The sequence below is a fragment of the Schistocerca gregaria genome, chromosome X (genome assembly GCF_023897955.1).
Source record: "Schistocerca gregaria isolate iqSchGreg1 chromosome X, iqSchGreg1.2, whole genome shotgun sequence".
Taxonomy (NCBI): domain Eukaryota; kingdom Metazoa; phylum Arthropoda; class Insecta; order Orthoptera; family Acrididae; genus Schistocerca; species Schistocerca gregaria.
In genome coordinates, this window is record NC_064931.1 from 724,155,072 (window position 1) to 724,175,327 (window position 20,256).

At 39.2% G+C, this 20,256-nt stretch overlaps 1 protein-coding gene across 2 annotated transcripts in view; it reads left to right on the top strand.

Annotated features, from left to right (window-relative positions):
• LOC126297739 (E3 ubiquitin-protein ligase HERC2) overlaps nt 1–20,256 on the top strand; it is a 752,343-nt gene that overhangs the window by 295,078 nt on the left and 437,009 nt on the right. For both annotated transcript variants that reach the window (XM_049988889.1, XM_049988890.1), the window contains 2 exons: nt 16,663–16,799; nt 16,898–17,116. In XM_049988889.1, the coding sequence (XP_049844846.1) occupies nt 16,663–16,799; nt 16,898–17,116 (356 nt within the window). The remainder of the gene's footprint in view (nt 1–16,662; nt 16,800–16,897; nt 17,117–20,256) is intronic.

Sequence of the window (20,256 nt, forward strand, 5' to 3'; positions counted from 1 at the left end):
AATCCTAGCACTGTATGACAAGAATGCTGAGATAGAACTTCACACCAGCTCTGATGATTATGGGACAAGTTTAGGAAGGTACTGGAAAGGGGATATCTTGTGCTTCCTGAGTACTCAGCCAGTCCAAGATGAACTGTTCTACAACATAGAAATAGTGCCTTGCAGTTGTTTGGTTCATCAACAAGTTCTGGCTGTATTTATTTGGCAAATCATTCACCACTGTGGTAGACTATAATACTCTGCACTGGCTAACTTGCCTTCAGGATCTATCAGGTTGACTGGTGAGTTGTTGCAGTCAAACACAAGGATTCTGACTGCCTTTCAAGGAATCCTTTGGCAGAACACAGCAGCATTGGTGAAATCTCTTCATTGCTGCATTAAATGACATTAATGCTGAACAAATGGAAAATCCAGCACTGCTGAAAACCATAGAAGCTTTGAAGAAGGAGTAATTGACCAAAGGAAAATTCCCATTAATAAAAGGAGCATTATATAAAAGAAACTATGATCCATTATGACAGTAATGGTTGCTCATCATCTCAGCTCATCTTCAGCCAGCTATCCTGAAGTGTTTCCATGACCCTCCAAAATCTGATTATGTACAACTCATTAGGACTTCAGACAGAATTTGATGCAGGTATCACCAGGCAGATCTCTACCAATCCATTAGACATTAAGTTAGCCTCTGTAAGGAATGCCAATGACAGAAGCACGTGCTGCAGTTACCTCTGGGGCATCTGGTACCAATCCTGTCTGCAGCTGTACGATTCCACAGAATTGGAATCTACCTCTTGGGAAGGTACAATAAACAATAATTTAAACAAAAGAAACAAAACGTATCAAATAAAGCAACAACAACAACACCTACTACTACTACTACTACTACTACTACTACCACCACCACCACCACCACCTCCACCACTAATAGTAATAATAATAATAATAATAATAATAATAATAATAATAATAATAATAATAATAAACCCCGTGGAGGCCCAGGAAAAGAATAGCCCTCTGGTATGTTCTGCCAGTCGTAAAAAGCGACGAAAAGAACAAACCACTAATAGCGCTAACCCTCCTTTTAGTGTGATTAGTTGGGTCAGGACAGAACTAATGAAGCCTCGGACAAGTGCTGTCATGGTCAAGGACAACGCTTGAATCCTATGCCCGTCCACAATGGTAACACTGCTAGCCACACGGAAAATGATTTAAATCCAAATAGAGTTGGTTTGCTGGATATGCTTCCTGCAACCGTTCTAGAAGGAAAACAAAGACAGAGGATGAGATGGTCAGATGAAGTTAACCGACACCTCATGTTCTGTTATTACCAAGCAACAAACTTAGGAACCAACACAACTGCATACAGATCACAAGTATACACAACACTTACTACCAGATACCTAGAATTAAAATTTTTAACAGAACAATGACTAGCTGATCAGATCCGTGTAATAATGAAAAATAACAGGATACCCCAGTCAGAATCAGAAAACATCAAACAACAAGTACAACAAATACTGGAACAAAATAATGTGTAATCAGAAGAAGAAGAAAATACAGTAATGGACTCAAACATCCCAGAGTAAACAAACAAAGAACAACACTCATCAATTAAACAATCAGAGGAAAACGAAATCTTAAGGCCGCCACCAGAACAAGCACAAATAGAACACGAAGTGACACACATGTTTGACATATAAGAAAAATTTCAGCTGACATATATAGAATACAAAGACACAAATACAGACATGAGACCGTTCTTGCATAGACCACCAAATAACCCACAAGTCGAAACAACAACAAGAACAACAATCAACACAATCATACACAACAAAATAAATAAAAATATAACTATGGAAGAGTTACAACTGCTGGTTTATATAGGGGCACTCACTACGCTAAATATACACACTAGGCAGAGATCAGAACCAACCAACACGCAGAAGAAACCCACAAAACCAGCATGGCAAAACAGGCTACAAATCAGAATAGAAAAACTGAGAAAAGACATCGGACAGCTAACACAATTTATAAGAAATGAAATAACAGACAAAAAATGAAAAAGGCTAGGTAAAATCTCACAACAAGAAGCGATAGAGCAATTAGATGAAAAGAAACAGAAATTACAAGCAATGGTCAAACAACTTAGAAGATACAAAAAAAAAGTGAAAATAGAAGGAAACAAAAACCAAAATAAATTTTACCAGACAATAGATAACACACACATTAAAATAGACAATCCACCAAACATAACAGACATGGAAAACTTCTGGAGCAACATATGGTCAAACCCGGTACAACATAACAGGCATGCACGGTGGATACAAGCAGAAACAGACACATACAAGATGATACCACAAATGCCCCAAGTGATAATTTACCAACATGAAGTCACCCAAGCAATTAATTCTACTCACAATTGGAAAGTCCCTGGAAAAGATAAAATAGCAAATTTCTGGCTAAAGAAATTCACCTCAACACATTCACATCTAACTAAATTATTTAACAGTTACATTTCAGACCCATACACATTCCTTGATACACTTACACATGGAATAAATTATCTGAAACCTAAAGATCAAGGAGACACAGCAAACCCAGCTAAATATTGCCCCATAACCTGCCTACCAACAATATACAAAATATTAACTTCAGTCATTACACAGAAATTAATGACACATACAACACAGAACAAAATTTTAAATGAAGAACAAAAAGGCTGTTGCAAAGGAGCACGAGGATGTAAAGAGCAACTGATAATAGATGCAGAGGTGACATATGAAGCTAAAACTAAAGAAAAGTCGCTACATTACGCATACATTGATTACCCCACTCATGGTTACTACAAATATTGGAAATATACAATGTATATCCTAAATTGATACAGTTCCTGAACATAGTAATGAAAAATTGGAAGACCACACTTAATATCCAAACAAATTCAAATAATAGCACATCACAGCCCATACAGATTAAGTGTGGAATATATCAAGGAGACTCATTAAGTCCTTTCTGATTCTGCCTTGCTCTGAACCCACTATCCAACATCCTAAATAATACCAATTATGGATACAATATTACTGGAACATACCAGCACAAAATCACACATTTGCTATACATTGATTGATCTAAAACTACTGGCAGCAACAAATCAACAACTCAACCAATTACTAAACATAACAGAAGTATTCAGCAATGATATAAATATGGCTTTTGGAACAGACAAATGTAAGAAAAATAGCATAGTCAAGGGAAAACACACTAAACAAGAAAATTACATATTGGACAACCACAGTAACTGCATAGAAGCGATGGAAAAAACAGATGCCTATAAATATCTAGGATACAGACAAAAAATAGGAATAGATAATACAAATATTAAAGAAGAACTAAAAGAAAAATACATCTACATCTACATCTACATCCGTACTCCGCAAGCCACCTGACGGTGTGTGGCGGAGGGTACCCTGAGTACCTCTATCGGTTCTCCCTTCTATTCCAGTCTCGTATTGTACGTGGAAAGAAGGATTGTCGGTATGCTTCTGTGTGGGCTCTAATCTCTCTGATTTTATCCTCATGGTCTCTTCGTGAGATATACGTAGGAGGGAGCAATATACTGCTTGACTCTTCGGTGAAGGTATGTTCTCGAAACTTTAACAAAAGCCCGTACCGAGCTACTGAGCGTCTCTCCTGCAGAGTCTTCCACTGGAGTTTATCTATCATCTCCGTAACGCTTTCGCAATTACTAAATGATCCTGTAACGAAGTGCGCTGCTCTCCGTTGGATCTTCTCTATCTCTTCTATCAACCCTACCTGGTATGGATCCCACACTGCTGAGCAGTATTCAAGCATTGGGCGAACAAGCGTACTGTAACCTACTTCCTTTGTTGTCGGATTGCATTTCCTTAGGATTCTTCCAATGAATCTCAGTCTGGCATCTGCTTTACCGACGATCAACTTCATATGATCATTCCATTTTAAATCACTCCTAATGCGTACTCCCAGATAATTTATGGAATTAACTGCTTCCAGTTGCTGACCTGCTATTTTGTAGCTAAATGATAAGGGACCTATCTTTCTATGTATTCGCATCACATTACACTTCGCTACATTGAGATTCAATTGCCATTCCGTGCACCATGCATCAATTCGCTGCAGATCCTCCTGCATTTCAGTACAATTTTCCATTGTTGAAACCTCTCGATACACCACAGCATCATCTGCAAAAAGCCTCAGTGAACTTCCGATGTCATCCACCAGGTCATTTATGTATATTGTGAATAGCAACGGTCCTATGACACTCCCCTGCGGCACACCTGAAATCACTCTTACTTCGGAAGACTTCTCTCCATTGAGAATGACGTGCTGCGTTCTGTTATCTAGGAACTCCTCAATCCAATCACACAATTGATCTGATAGTCCGTATGCTCTTACTTTGTTCATTAAACGACTGTGGGGAACTGTGTCAAACGCCTTGCGGAAGTCAAGAAACACGGCATCTACCTGTGAACCCGTGTCTAAGGCCCTCTGAGTCTCGTGGACGAATAGCGCGAGCTGGGTTTCACACGATTGTCTTTTTCGAAACCCATGCTGATTCCTACAGAGTAGATTTCTAGTCTCCAGAAAAGACATTATACTCGAACATAATACGTGTTCCAAAATTCTACAACTGATCGACGTTAGAGATATAGGTCTATAGTTCTGCACATCTGTTCGACGTCCCTTCTTGAGAACGGGGATGACCTGTGACCTTTTCCAATCCTTTGGAACGCTTCGCTCTTCTAGAGACCTACGGTACACCGCTGCAAGAAGGGGGGCAAGTTCCTTCGCGTACTCTGTGTAAAATCGAACTGGTATCCCATCAGGACCAGCGGCCTTTCCTCTTTTGAGCGATTTTAATTGTTTCTCTATCCCTCTGTCGTCTACTTCGATATCTACCATTTTGTCAACTGTGCGACAATCTAGAGAAGGAAGCACAGTGCAGTCTTCCTCTGTGAAACAGCTTTGGAAGAAGACATTTAGTAATTCGGCCTTTAGTCTGTCATCCTCTGTTTCAGTACCATTTTGGTCACAGAGTGTCTGGACATTTTGTTTTAATCCACCTACCGCTTTGACATAGGACCAAAATTTCTTAGGATTTTCTGCCAAGTCAGTACATAGAACTTTACTTTCGAATTCATTGAAAGCCTCTCGCATAGCCCTCCTCACACTACATTTCGCTTCGCGTAATTTTTGTTTGTCTGCAAGGCTTTGGCTATGTTTATGTTTGCTGTGAAGTTCCCTTTGCTTCCGCAGCAGTTTTCTAACTCGGTTGTTGTACCACGGTGGCTCTTTTCCATCTCTTACGATCTTGCTTGGCACATACTCATCTAACGCATATTGTACCATGGTTTTGAACTTTGTCCACTGATCCTCAACACTATCTGCACTTGAGACAAAACTTTTGTGTTGAGCCGTCAGGTACTCTGTAATCTGCTTTTTGTCACTTTTGCTAAACAGAAAAATCTTCCTACCTTTTTTAATATTTCTATTTATGGCTGAAATCATCGACGCAGTAACCGCTTTATGGTCGCTGATTCCCTGTTCTGCATTAACTGATTCAAATAGTTCGGGTCTGTTTGTCACCAGAAGGTCTAATATATTATCGCCACGAGTCGGTTTTCTGTTTAACTGCTCAAGGTAATTTTCAGATAAAGCACTTAAAAATATTTCACTGGATTTTTTGTCCCTGCCACCCGTTATGAACGTTTGAGTCTCCCAGTCTATATCCGGCAAATTAAAATCTCCACCCAGAACTATAACATGGTGGGGAAATCTACTCGAAATATTTTCCAAATTATTCTTCAGGTGCTGAGCCACAACAGTTGCTGAGCCCGGGGGCCTATAGAGACAAAGACTAACAAAAATACTGAAAACAGAATTGACAGCAAGAAACAAGACAAAAACTATAAATACTTATACTATACCAATATTGATCAACTCATTTGGAGTAGTGAAATGGAGTAACACAGACCTAGAAGCACTCAATACACTTACATGATCACAATGCCACAAATATATAATACATCACATACATTCAGCAACAGAAAGATTCACATTAAGCAGAAAGGAAGGAGGAAGAGGATTTATGGACATAAAAAACCTACATTATGGACAGGTAGACAATTTAAGAAAATTCTTTATAGAACGAGCAGAAACTAGCAAAATACACAAAGCAATCACTCAAATAAATACATCGGCTACACCACTGCAATTTCATAACTACTTCTATAACCCTTTAGATCACATTACATCAACAGATACAAAGAAAGTAAATTGAAAAAAGAAAACACTACATGGCAAGCACCTGTATCATCTAACACAGCCCCACATCGATCAAGAATCATCCAACACATGGCTAAGAAAAGGCAATATATACAGTGAGATGGAAGGATTCATGATTGCAATACAGGATCAAACAATAAACACCAGGTATTACAGCAAGCAAATTATTAAAGATCCCAATACCACAACAGATAAATGCAGACTTTGCAAACAACAAATAGAAACAGTAGATCACATCACAAGCGGATGTACAATACTAGCAAATACAGAATACCCCAGAAGACACAACAATGTAACAAAAATAATACATCAACAACCTGCTCTACAACATAAACTAATAAAACAACACATTCCCACATAGAAGTATGCACCACAAAATGTAGTGGAGAATGATGAATACAAATTATACTGGAACAGAACCATTATAACAGATAAAACAACACCACATAACAAACCTGACATCATACTCACCAATAAAAAGAGGAAGTTAACACAACTAATCGAAATATCCATACCCAATAGAACAAATATATAGAAGAAAACAGGAGAAAACATTGAAAAATACATCCAACTGGCTGAGGAAGTCAAGGACATGTGGCATGAGGATAAAGTTGACATTGTACCAATTATACTATTGACTACAGGAGTCATACCACACAATATCCACCAGTACATCAACGCAATACAACTACATTCAAACGTATATATACAACTACAGAAATCTGTGATTATTGATACATGTTCAATTACCCGAAAGTTCCTAAATGCAATGTAACATATACTGTACAGTTAAAAGGAAGTCAAGCTTGATCAAGGTCCATGTCAATTTCCATTTTTAACCATACATAAGATCAGAAAAAGGAAAGAAATAATAATAATAATAATAATAATAATAATAATAATAATAATAATAATTATTATTATTATTATTATTATTATTATTATTAACTTGTTCAAGAAATGATGACAAATTTGTAGAACTCCAGCACCAAGAGAAGAAGCACTTACATTTTCTTGTAAACAAGTGCAATGCGCCTGTCTTTTCTTTCCACGACTAAGTCTATAACTCAGTCTACAAAGATCTGATCACTGGATAGCTCTCCAAGTAGCATCTTTCCTACTGCTAAGGTGCTCAAACACGACAGCCGAGTGTTGGACATTGAATTCTTTAAATAATTCTTCACTTTTTTAAGGGTACTCATGCTTTGTTCACTGCTTGCTGTCGTTGCGGGTAGGGTCAAAACCAAACGTAGGAACGTCGTTGTTCCTTCATAAACATAGTGTAAATCATTGTTGACAATGCATTTTAAGAGGATTATTGGAGATAAGTGTTTTTTCTCATCAGCTTATATGTTACACAGTTCATTTTCAAGTTGTTCTTGTTTGATGAAAGGGTACTGCTCTAATAACTGAAGCAGTTTCAACTTTGGGAATTCTTTTTAATAGTTCGGGAAACACTTTTCATTCAAAAGTTCAGCAAACTGAATTTGGGGAAAGTCCTGAAATCTTCTTTCCATCTGAACAATTTGCTAATCCAGTATTCGTAAGTTAGTGCCCTGAGAGATGTCTTTTTGACTATCACAGAATGATAAGTTGCCATTCAAACACAAGCTGCATTTAATGCATTCATCAATGAATGTTTCCGTTCTTAACTGTTGTAAGTTTCTCAAAACAGTTCTTATTTCACCGTGGCAAGCAGTTATACTGACAGATTTTGACTGAAGAACATTAAAGAGATGATCAACATAAACAAAGCACCCTTAGTAGAAGCAAAGCTAGTAGACAGTAGTAGGATCATCCATCCATCGTTTCATTCCCACAGCACAGCCCAAAGATTCTGGGTCCTACACTGTATAGCTCTGAGAAGTGACTAGATATTGTTGAAACTGCCCTGGAACGAAAGTTCCAGTGAGTGTTGCTTGCATGTGACAGTTTAAATCCTTTCTCAGTTAGCAATACAGTTCGTTTTGATAATTTGCTGAAAAACAAATGGAATGCAGTAAGAACACTTACAAACATGCGTACTTTTCGTATGATTTTGGAGACATGTAACAGTACCAAATTCAGTTGGTGTGCATAACAATGAATAAACAGTGCATAGGGACAGAACTGCTTCACCATTTGTTGTAGTCCTCTTTCTATGCCCACCATTACTGCAGCACCATCATATGTTTGACTAACCACTTTTCCTTTCACATTCCATTCTTTCAGTACTGCATGAATAATGTTTGACAAACCTTCAGCAGTTTTATCTCGATAAACATTGTAAATGTTTTGTCTGCAATACAGTACCTGAATATTATACTCATTTGACTGTTGCATGACACGTCTAACTGAACTGACCTGAAATGAAATTGCAGTTCTGAATTTCAGATTTTATTTTCTCATTACCTGGCAGAGTTATCATTTCTATTACATCGTTATCTATATCTGGAGAAGTTCCTTTAAAGGTTGAAGATGATGACAGATGGTCTCGGATTAACTGCTCTCTTTGAGCTAGTAAATCCAATAATTCCAGATAGTTACCTTTGTTGCTGGAGGATTCGTCTTCTCGATGGCCACGAAAGGCTAGTCTTGTTTACAAAGAAATACAATTGCCTGAATAAGACAAGCCAATACTCTCTTGTTGGATGCAACTTGTTCGTTGTATTTTATTGCTGTCAGACGAGCGGCTTCAGAAAGGGAATGTCAGTTCTGCTTTTACCCAATAGCTGAAATGATTCTTTGGTCTGCAGGTGACATTTTGATATCTGATGCTTTTGTGCTTTCCTGTCAAAGTTCTTTATTGTACAAATGCCTTCGTTGCACCATTCCCTTTTACCACCGAACAGAAGACATATATAACAATGTAATCTGTTATTAGCTGCATTCACAATCAGCCAAGTATACTTTTCGTACCAGGCTGTCTGAAAAGTACGTTTTTGTTTGGCTTCACTTAAAACTCCACTGAATATAGGAGTAGGTTGTCTGTCCTTCAATTTGCACTTTTTTCGTACATTAATGTAGAAAAAGGCGTCTTTAATAAAAATTCTAGTAGGTGTTCAGTTGCTGGCTCACTCACATTGGCAACACAATGAAAATGTGCACTAAAATCGCACAAGAATGACTAAGAACACAAACCATGTGACTGTTCACTTCCGTGTTAAAAGCCAGCATAGAAGCGGCAGAAACTAGTCCCTATACCTGCTAACAAGTGCAGTGCACCAGCCTTCATGGAAGAGCAGAAGTGGAGGGGAGCCAAGAATGCCACTAACACAGCCAGGTAAGGGAAGGGAGGCAGAGACTGAGAACAGTAAAGTCTCAAGCAGGCAAATGCACGAATACTCAGGGTGCAGTGCGGGATACAAAACTGATGTCTTCGCACATTTAGAGCTCTTAGTAGAAAGTTGTTTATATTTTGTTATGAATTACTGTTGCATCTTTTTTAAGCACAAATACAGGGGAGACTAAGTCTCAAAGTCTCCCCTCACGCTACGCCACTGTCACTTACTGTGCTGTCATCAAAGCTTTGCCAAATGTCAAAGGCCTGGAAATTGTACAGCTCCTTGTAGAAGACCTCATTTTGAAGCACAGAATGACCCATGTAATGATCTCTGATCATGGAAAAGTCTTCCAGTCAAGACTAGTATCAGAGGTAATTTCACATTATGACATCACACACAGGATGACAACTGCCTACCATCCCCAGATAAATAAATGGCCTCACAGAAAACTTAAATAAGATGATGCGCTCTTAAAGTATGTTGATCTCAATCATGGAGACTGGAATCAATAATGCTCATTGTGACACTCGTCAACAACACAGTAAAGCTAGACACTACAGAGTTCAAATCATTCTTTCTGCTCCAAAGTCATTAGGCAGAAATGGCAATTGAATACACTGTTCCAATTTCAACTGGACAATACTCAGGATGATTACATGAAACATCTCATCACCAAGATCAAGGAAGCAAAGCGGCTGTCTCATATACAGACTATGGACCCACAGGAGGAAGACTGAGAGTACTTTAACACCAGGAACTGTTCTGTGTTTTAGCAGCCTGTGAGACCTGGTATGAATTTTTATGCCTTTGTGGTGAGTAGGGCTATTGGAAAAGTTACTAAAGTGCTAATTTTGACTGTATTGTATCCGTCATCACTTGTCAGTCATCGTATATGAAACAGTGGACTATGATCCTTCACCAAGAAGACATAAGTTCATGAACATCATCCATGCTCTTGATATGAAGCCCTACTACAGTTCAGAGGTACAGATCAATAATAAGAGTTTCAAGGAAATTGAAGAGCCACTCAACAATAGTGAAGCTTTGACGGGAGTGGCTACCTTCAGTGCTCCTCACAGTGAAGCGGATGTTATGACATGACCACCAGGGCCACCACATGGAGGACCATTGACAGGATCTATATCCAGGATGCTGTAGATGTTTGCGATGAGAACTTCTAAAATAGTAGGTTGCTGTTTCTTGAGGGGGGAGAGAGTGATGCCATGAGCTGTGGTGTATGGAGTGTGGCACAATGGTTAGTGTCGCTGGCTGGCATACTGCAGGTTGCTGGTTCTGACCCAACTTATTTTTGTCTGGCAGATTCTTGATGTTTGTAATGTTCTGTGAATATTTGATATTTATATAAATAGCTGCACTTTCCATCTAGGAGGTCAGTTCTTTTCTAGTTGCACATTGGTGTTTGTAATAAACGTGCCTTTGGTTCTAAGCGTTGTACTTCATTGATGACCCAGCTCTTGGTTTTGGACTTGAGTGCTTTGACGGTTTTATTGATTTATTCTTTTAAACATCTGAAAATGACACAACATTTAAGATAACATAGATAAGAGATGTGGCAAGCTATTGTTTAGTTATGGGTTTGCACTAAATAGAATGTTACATAAATACAGCAAAACACAGAATATTCCACTTTCTGACATGGAATCCAGTTGTGAGAGACCTTTTAATATCAAATTGTGGACAAATAACCAACATAGTTAAACTTTTCTGTTTCCTACAGATAAGAATAGACACAGAGCTAGCTGGAACTTCCCCATTCAATATCATACAAAGAAAGAATGTGTGTCTTCTTTTACAAGTTTCTCTCATTTATTAAAGATGGTAACTTCTACATATTCCTTAGAATAGAAAGTTGTCTGAAGGCAAAAATGAGAAGTAGAAATAGCTTGATTTCCAAATGGAATGCATATGAGAAAGATAGTATTGACACATCTGGTTTCATGGTCACAGAACATGTCAGTACACAAAATTACAACAGAAGAGTAATACCAGATAAAATAAAATGTTTATGAATACTAAAAAGATGACACACTCTAAGTTTATACACTCCTGGAAATTGAAATAAGAACACCGTGAATTCATTGTCCCAGGAAGGGGAAACTTTATTGACACATTCCTGGGGTCAGATACATCACATGATCACACTGACAGAACCACAGGCACATAGACACAGGCAACAGAGCATGCACAATGTCAGCACTAGTATAGTGTATATCCACCTTTCGCAGCAATGCAGGCTGCTATTCTCCCATGGAGACGATCGTAGAGATGCTGGATGTAGTCCTGTGGAACGGCTTGCCATGCCATTTCCACCTGGCGCCTCAGTTGGACCAGCGTTCGTGCTGGACGTGCAGACCGCGTGAGACGACTCTTCATCTAGTCCCAAACATGCTCAATTGGGGACAGATCCGGAGATCTTGCTGGCCAGGGTAGTTGACTTACACCTTCTAGAGCACGTTGGGTGGCACGGGATACATGCGGACGTGCATTGTCCTGTTGGAACAGCAAGTTCCCTTGCCGGTCTAGGAATGGTAGAACGATGGGTTCGATGACGGTTTGGATGTACCGTGCACTATTCAGTGTCCCCTCGACGATCACCAGAGGTGTACGGCCAGTGTAGGAGATCGCTCCCCACACCATGATGCCGGGTGTTGGCCCTGTGTGCCTCGGTCGTATGCAGTCCTGATTGTGGCGCTCACCTGCACGGCGCCAAACACGCATACGACCATCATTGGCACCAAGGCAGAAGCGACTCTCATCACTGAAGACGACACGTCTCCATTCGTCCCTCCATTCACGCCTGTCGCGATACCACTGGAGGCGGGCTGCATGATGTTGGGGCGTGAGCGGAAGACGGCCTTACGGTGTGCGGGACCGTAGCCCAGCTTCATGGAGACTGTTACGAATGGTCCTCGCCGATACCCCAGGAGCAACAGTGTCCCTAATTTGCTGGGAAGTGGCGGTGCGGTCCCCTACGGCACTGCGTAGGATCCTACGGTCTTGGCGTGCATCCGTGTGTCGCTGCGGTCCGGTCCCAGGTCGACGGGCACGTGCACCTTCCGCCGACCACTGGTGACAACATCGATGTACTGTGGAGACCTCACGCCCCACATGTTGAGCAATTCGGCGGTACGTCCACCCGGCCTCCCGCATGCCCACTATACGCCCTCGCTCAAAGTCCGTCAACTGCACATACGGTTCACGTCCACGCTGTCGCGGCATGCTACCAGTGTTAAAGACTGCGATGGAGCTCCGTATGACACGGCAAACAGGCTGACACTGACGGCGGCGGTGCACAAATGCTGCGCAGCTAGCGCCATTCGACAGCCAACACCGCGGTTCCTGGTGTGTCCGCTGTGCCGTGCGTGTGATCATTGCTTGTACAGCCCTCTCGCAGTGTCCGGAGCAAGTATGGTGGGTCTGACACACCGGTGTCAATGTGTTCTTTTTTCCATTTTCAGGAGTGTATAAACACAATCAACAAAGGCACACAGGAATTAGCTGAACTTTTCAAATAATTCCTCGACAGAAAGGAAGGAGTGACCCATGAGGAAACCTTTCACTTTAGATTTGGAAGCATGCAGATTACTGCAAGGCTTTTTAAATTCTTGGGGTAGCTTATTGAAAATGGATGCAGCAGAATACTGCATGCCTTTCTGGATGAGAGTCAAGGAAGTGCGATCCAAATTCAGATTCGATTTCTGCCTACCATTAACTGAGTGAAAGCTGCCAGTTCTTGGTAAAAACTGATATTGTTAACTAGAAACAACATTAAATAATATATATGCTGAGGGGCGAATTTCGGAATATCCAGACCAATGAACAGGGGTTGATAAGAGATTTGCGAACTTTGTGCCTGAACCACCTGTTTCTGAGCCAAAAGTACTATTTGAGAATGGGAAGAGTTACCCCAGAATATAATACCATATGTCACAAGTGAATGAAAATTGGCAAAATAGACTACTTTTTGTGTCTAACTATCACTTACTTCAGATAGTGTTCTAATAGTAAAAATTGCAGCATATTCTTTGAAGAAGGTCCTGAACACAGGCTTTCCATGACAGTTTACTATCTCTTGGAACAAACTAGAAATTTGAAATGTTCAATCTCACTAACCATATGCCCATTCTTCATAATTAGAAAGTCAGGTTTTGTTGAATTGTGTGCTAGTTAGAAACTGTAAAAACGGAGTGTTCTGTGATTCAACGTTAGTTTATTATCTACAAGCCATGAACTTATGCCTTGAACTGCACTATTTCAAACAATGCCAACATTGCACACAACATCCTTTACTACCAAGGTAGTGTCATCAGCAAACAGAAATATTTTAGAATCACCTGTAATACTAGAAGGCATATCATTTGTATAAATAAGGAACAGGAGTGGGCCCAGCAGTGATCCCTGTGGTACCCACCATTTAACCATGCCCCACGAGGACCCGGCATCATAGCCATTTTCAGTACTATGAATAATAATGACCTTTTGCTGTCTGTTCTTAAATTATTCTCTAATGGTCCAACTTCTGGAGCAATATTTTGCGATCAACACAATCAAACACCTTAGTTGTATCAGAAATGATGCGTAGCATTTGAAACCTTATGTTTCATCCATCCAGTACCTCACAAAGAAAAGAGAATATAATATTTTCAGTTGTTAAAGCTTTTCTAAAGCCAAACTGTACATTTGACAGCAAATTATGTTAAATGGAATGATAAATTATCCTTACAAACTCAGCCTTTTCAATAACTTTAGCAAACAGTGATGGCGGAGAAATAGGTTTAAAACTTTCTGCATTATCCCTTTCTCCCTTTTTATAAAGGAGCTTCACCACTGAGTGCTGTAATCATTCAGAAAACTGACCATTCATAAAGGAAAAAAAACCAGATATGGCTAAGTACAGGGCTAACATGTGCAGTACAGTAATTTAGTATTCTGCTAGATACTCTATCATATCCCTGAGAGACAGTGACTTAATTACTGACTCAGTCTCCCACTTGTCAGCATCACTGAGTAGTATTTCTGACATCAGTCCCAGAAAGCCATTTTCCAAGAGAATTACACGATTCCCTGTTGAAACCAAGTTTTCACTTAATTCACCAGCTATGTCCAGAAAGTGATTGTTAAATACTGTACATACAACTGACTTATCAGCAACAGAAACATTTTTTTACAATGTACTGACGTTATATTCGTGACCTGGTGTTGCTGACCAGACACTTCCTTCATGACTGACCATATGGCTTTAATTTAACCTGTGAATTACCTATTCTATTTGTGTACCATATACTCTTTGCCTTCCTAAAAATGTTTTTAAGTACCTTATAGTACTGTTTGTAATGGACTACTGTAGCTCGATTTTGACTATATCTAATGTTTTGACATAATTTCCACTTTCTTCTACATGATATCCTTATCTCACTAGTCAACCACCCAGGTTACCCTTTACTGCTAGTACTGTGCCTTGAACATTCTAATGGAAAGCAACTTTCAAAGAGCATAAAATATGTATTGAGCAAAGCACTATATTTGTCATCTATGTTATGAGCACTACAAACATCCTTCTGCTCTTGTTCCTAAAAAAAAAAGGTTTCAAAATCTTTCTATTGTCATTGGATTAGCTTTTCTATGTAGTTTGTAATTATGTATAACATTTGTGTGAATACAAAAACCTTTTAGTGTTAATATTTGTGCATCATGGTCTGAAAGGCCATTCACCCTTTTACTAACAGAATGCTGCTCTAGTAATGAATAATTAATAAAAATATTGTCTATGGTTGTGTTACTGTTCCCCTGCTCCCTGCTTGGAAAAAATATAGTCTGTATCAGATCATATGAATTTAGCAGATCCTCCAACTTCCTTTTTCATGCACAGTCACATATAAAATTAATATTGAAGTCACCACAGACAGCTAATTCTTGGGATTTCCTACAAAGTGAACAAAGACTCCTCTCCAGTTTGAGCAGAAATACTCTGTGTTAGGAGACCTATAAATAACCGTAATTAAAAGTTCAGTTTCACAAAATTCAACTGCCCCTCCATAACATTCAGGCACCTGTTCAGTGCAGTGCTTTTGATTGTATTTTATTGTAAGTATGAATATTATGGATGAGAAAAGTTTCATTGACATTTATTATAATGTATTTCTTGTACTCGCCATATTTGGGGCCTGACACTGTATCAAAATGTTTATGGTGAATAAATTAGTTTGTGACCAAGCATTTCCAAAACTATATTCTGTGCCAAAAATTTTGTTTTCTTCTTCACTATTGTATGCCATTATCAGTTTTGCTACAGATTACTGTTTACTTTGCTTTACATGCAGGCAAAAGTATGACACCTACATTAATGAATGAGGTGTTGATGTTCAGTGTATTGTTGTCTACTAGTGATTTAACTATCAATCATACACTTTTGGTAGATGCTAATGAATATGCAATTAATTGTACCTTTTCCATGTTACCCCTTCCTTCCACTAGCAAACGGTGCATTTTACGGTAGTTACTGAAATTGGTAACTTTCCACACTTCCTGCACATATATCAAGTATGCGTTTCCTTTCTGCCTGTTTATAATTATTTTACTTTTATTTTCTTGTCAGTGGGGCCTGTGGCATGAACTAAGTCAGAATACAACATCTTATAAGAAGTAAATTCCAGTAGGTGCAACGTAATTTTTTATTTGCTTTTATTTTGAGATTTCAAGCTTGCTGTTTCAGCTTGCATTGTCATTTTCAAGTTCACCCATAAGTGTTGTGAATAGTGAATCTTATTTGAGTCTTGCATATGATCAGTAACATCATTTTTATAAATTTAGTTTTTACTTAAGTTATGTAAGTTATGTGAAGTTCATGATCTTAGGGCATTTTGCATTATATGAAATTGTTTTGACATATATGTAGAAGATAATGGCCATGATCATTTTCCATTGAATTTCTGCCGTTGCTGTTAAAATTTTGCATTAAAGAATTCTAAAATGTAGAAAATTCACATACAGTATATTTTAGTGAAATTTGCCTATATAACTTCTATTAAAAATGATAAAATATTCTTTTGTGTAGGTCCAACGTGCAAGAATGAGAACTAAAGGAATTGAAATGATGTATGAGCTGTTGAAAAGAGATTATTTAATTCCTTCTGTCAAGTATGCAATGCTAAATGGATGGTTAGGCCTTTCATATAACAAGAAACGTCCCAGGTACAAGTGCTTTGTTACACTCTTATTCATGAATTATATGAAATGTAATGGTTTATACATTGGCAAGCAACGTAACATTTTTGTTATAATTTTTCTAGGGATGAGCTTTCTCACTCCTTGCATAACATTCAACTTATTTCACCACACCAGAAAATGGAGATACTGCAGGCTCAGTCAAAAATAACATCATGGGCTGTGGCAGCTCTGCGTGAGCATGTTCTCCTTGCCGAGCAGCCGCGACGTACAAACAAATTCAAAGACAAGGGTACTTTAAATGAAGGTCTGAGTAACTGGCTTCGCAAAGTCCCCTGGGCTAGGTATGATATAAGTAATTTATATTTATTATATGTCTTTGTATTGCAACATTAAAATAAAAAAGTACACCCCAAGAATGTTATCAGTTAATATCTGTAAAAAAGAAAGAACAACACAAAGTACCAAAAATAAGTACTGTGTGGCTCTGTATCATTGAAATATTATGGCTTCCTATCAGTTTTCTATGAATGAAAAGTGAGTGAGTGGAAAGGTGATTAATGAAACTGGATGATAAATGTTTCCTTATTTTTGAAAATACAGTCTTGCTTTTGAAATTTTGGTGAAGTCTGTGATGATATGTTAAGTATTTTGGAGCACTCCAAATTTTATCTTTGCTAGATGTTGCAGGATAGGGATTTTAAAAGTCTTGTGTTCTGTCATATAGTTATTTCCAGCTTCTCAAATAGGTGACCTTTTGTCACCAACCTGTAAAGATTGTATGTAGACACTTATTGGTTTCTACTGTATGCTCTGCTGGGCTGTATTGTTTACCTAGATTCTAAATTTATGGGGCCATCTACTTCTGATTCAGTTGGCTTGTCTCTTCCAGATGACATTTAACTGTATTTCAGATCTTTATAGTTTCCTGTACTGTTATATACAGAATGCTTATTACACTTAAAATAGAATTCCATCTGTTTTAAATATATGTTTTTTTTTCCTGTGCTGGTGTGTTAGTAATAAAATATTCATTAGTTTGAAATACAAAATTGTCGAACTACTTAAATAATCTCAAACATGAGTGTTCTTTTAACAACTTGACTTGTATGCAGTGCAAAGGAACAAAATATGTACACTGTTAGTAACATATTTGTCACCATTGTACATACTCATTTGCACAAGCAGTAAATACACATGTATAAAACTGAATTACATAAAGTAACCTGTCAGTAATTTCTTTCCCATGTGATATGTGTAAATATTGTAAGGACAGTCACACAAACTCATGAAAAATGCAGAAATACACTGTCAATAGAATATGTACATTAAGACTGTTTAATTATAGAGATAACTGATTGAAAGGAGAATCTCTTAAAGAAATGTAAAAAATATGCAAAGAGACACATGGATTGGCCAGTACTTACCTTACCTTACCTTACCTTAGCTCAGTACAGACAATATTTACACAAAACTGGTGCAAATAAATAAAACCTATCATGTGGGCAGTTCATTTGTACATATTCATGCCAGTTTAGTGGTTGTCATACCAATGTAGAAGGCCATGCAGTAAACAAATGTCAGCTGATAAGTGATGCGTTGTTTCACATGTGGCCCTGCCATGTGTGGTATATGTTTTGCCAGTGGTGGGGCTGGAGTTGGTGGTTGGGGGGGAGGGGGGGGGGGCAGGGGGGCAGGTTTTGCGGTGGGATGAATTATAGGGGCAAGAACCTTTAGGTAAAGAAGATGGCTTGAGAATACCATAGGGTTTGACAAGAATGTCCTGGAGATTAGGAGGATGACAAAAGGCAGCTCTGGGGAATGTGTGGAGATTGTGAGAGATGATCTCATTTCAGGACTCAACTTGAGGAAGTCATAGCCCTGGCAGAGTATTCTGTTGAGACATTCAAGGCCAGGATGGTATTGACTGACAAGGCGGATGCTTCTGTGTGACCTGAATTAGGAACATTGTTTCCTGAATGGGAGAACTACAGATAAATAAGCTGTAGGGAAATATACTTTTGCCATGGAAGGGATGGCATCTATCAAAATGGGGATACTATTGTTTGTTTGTGGGTCTGCTATGGACAGAGGTTTGGGTGTGGGGCTCAATGAAGTGAAGTGACGGTCAACATCCAACAAGGTGGCTTGGGTTCTGGGGAAGGGTCATGTGAAATTCAGGTTAGAAATGGAGTTGAGCTTTTGAAGGAAGCCAAGGAGTTGTTCTTCAACATGGGTTCAGACCAAAAAGAAGTCACCAATAAACCTATAACAAGCTAGGGGATGCAGCTGCTGGGTCCTGAAGAATGCCTCTTCCATCCAGCCCACGAAAAGATTGGTGTAGGATGGGGCCATCCTGCTTCCCATAGCTCTCCCTGTGATTCGTTTGTCGGTCTGGCCCTCAAAAGTGAAATAATTATGGATGAGAATGAAGTTTGCAATTGTGATAAGGAATGAGGTTTTCGGAGACTTTTAGGTGGGTGTTGGGAGAGATAGCACTCTAGGGTTGATAGAAGAGATAGAGAAGAGATAGAGAAGATCCAACGGAGAGCAGCGCGCTTCGTTACAGGATCATTTAGTAATTGCGAAAGCGTTACGGAGATGATAGATAAACTCCAGTGGAAGACTCTGCAGGAGAGACGCTCAGTAGCTCGGTACGGGCTTTTGTTAAAGTTTCGAGAACATACCTTCACCGAAGAGTCAAGCAGTATATTGCTCCCTCCTACATATATCTCGCGAAGAGACCATGAGGATAAAATCAGAGAGATTAGAGCCCACACAGAAGCATACCGACAATCCTTCTTTCCACGTACAATACGAGACTGGAATAGAAGGGAGAACCGATAGAGGTACTCAGGGTACCCTCCGCCACACACCGTCAGGTGGCTTGCGGAGTACGGATGTAGATGTAGATGTAGATGTAAGGCAGAGAGACTGTGAGTATGTGGGATATTTGTGTAGGGAGACGTAGCACCTAGGAAGGTTTCAGGTGGGACAGGCATGGTGATGGAATCGAGGCATTCCAGGAAGTAGTTTATGTCTTTGATGTAGGATGGAAGATTTTGGGTGATAGATTGGAACTGCTGGTCTACCAGAAAAAATGTATGAAATCTTATGGGACTTAACTGCTAAGGTCATCAGTCGGCCTATCAGAGCTGAGAGGCATTCCGTTGCGGCTTTTAAGGCTCCTACAATGGGGCGGGCAGTATGGTTTACATGTTCTTGGTCCCATGATTGAATTTTGTGTGCCACTTGATGATTGGGGATAGACAAGCAGCTCTACATGGATTCACACATAGTACATCACACAAGAACTTTTCGGTCTTTCAGGTACCAAGAACAAGGTACAAAATGAAGGAGAGTAGGAAGTGATCGGAGACAAGAATTCTTGAAATTCATCAAACATTTCATGCCAGGTATGGCAGTCAGTGAGTAGAATTAATTCTACTGGCAGGGTATGCTCCACAGTGTCCATTCTCCCCAC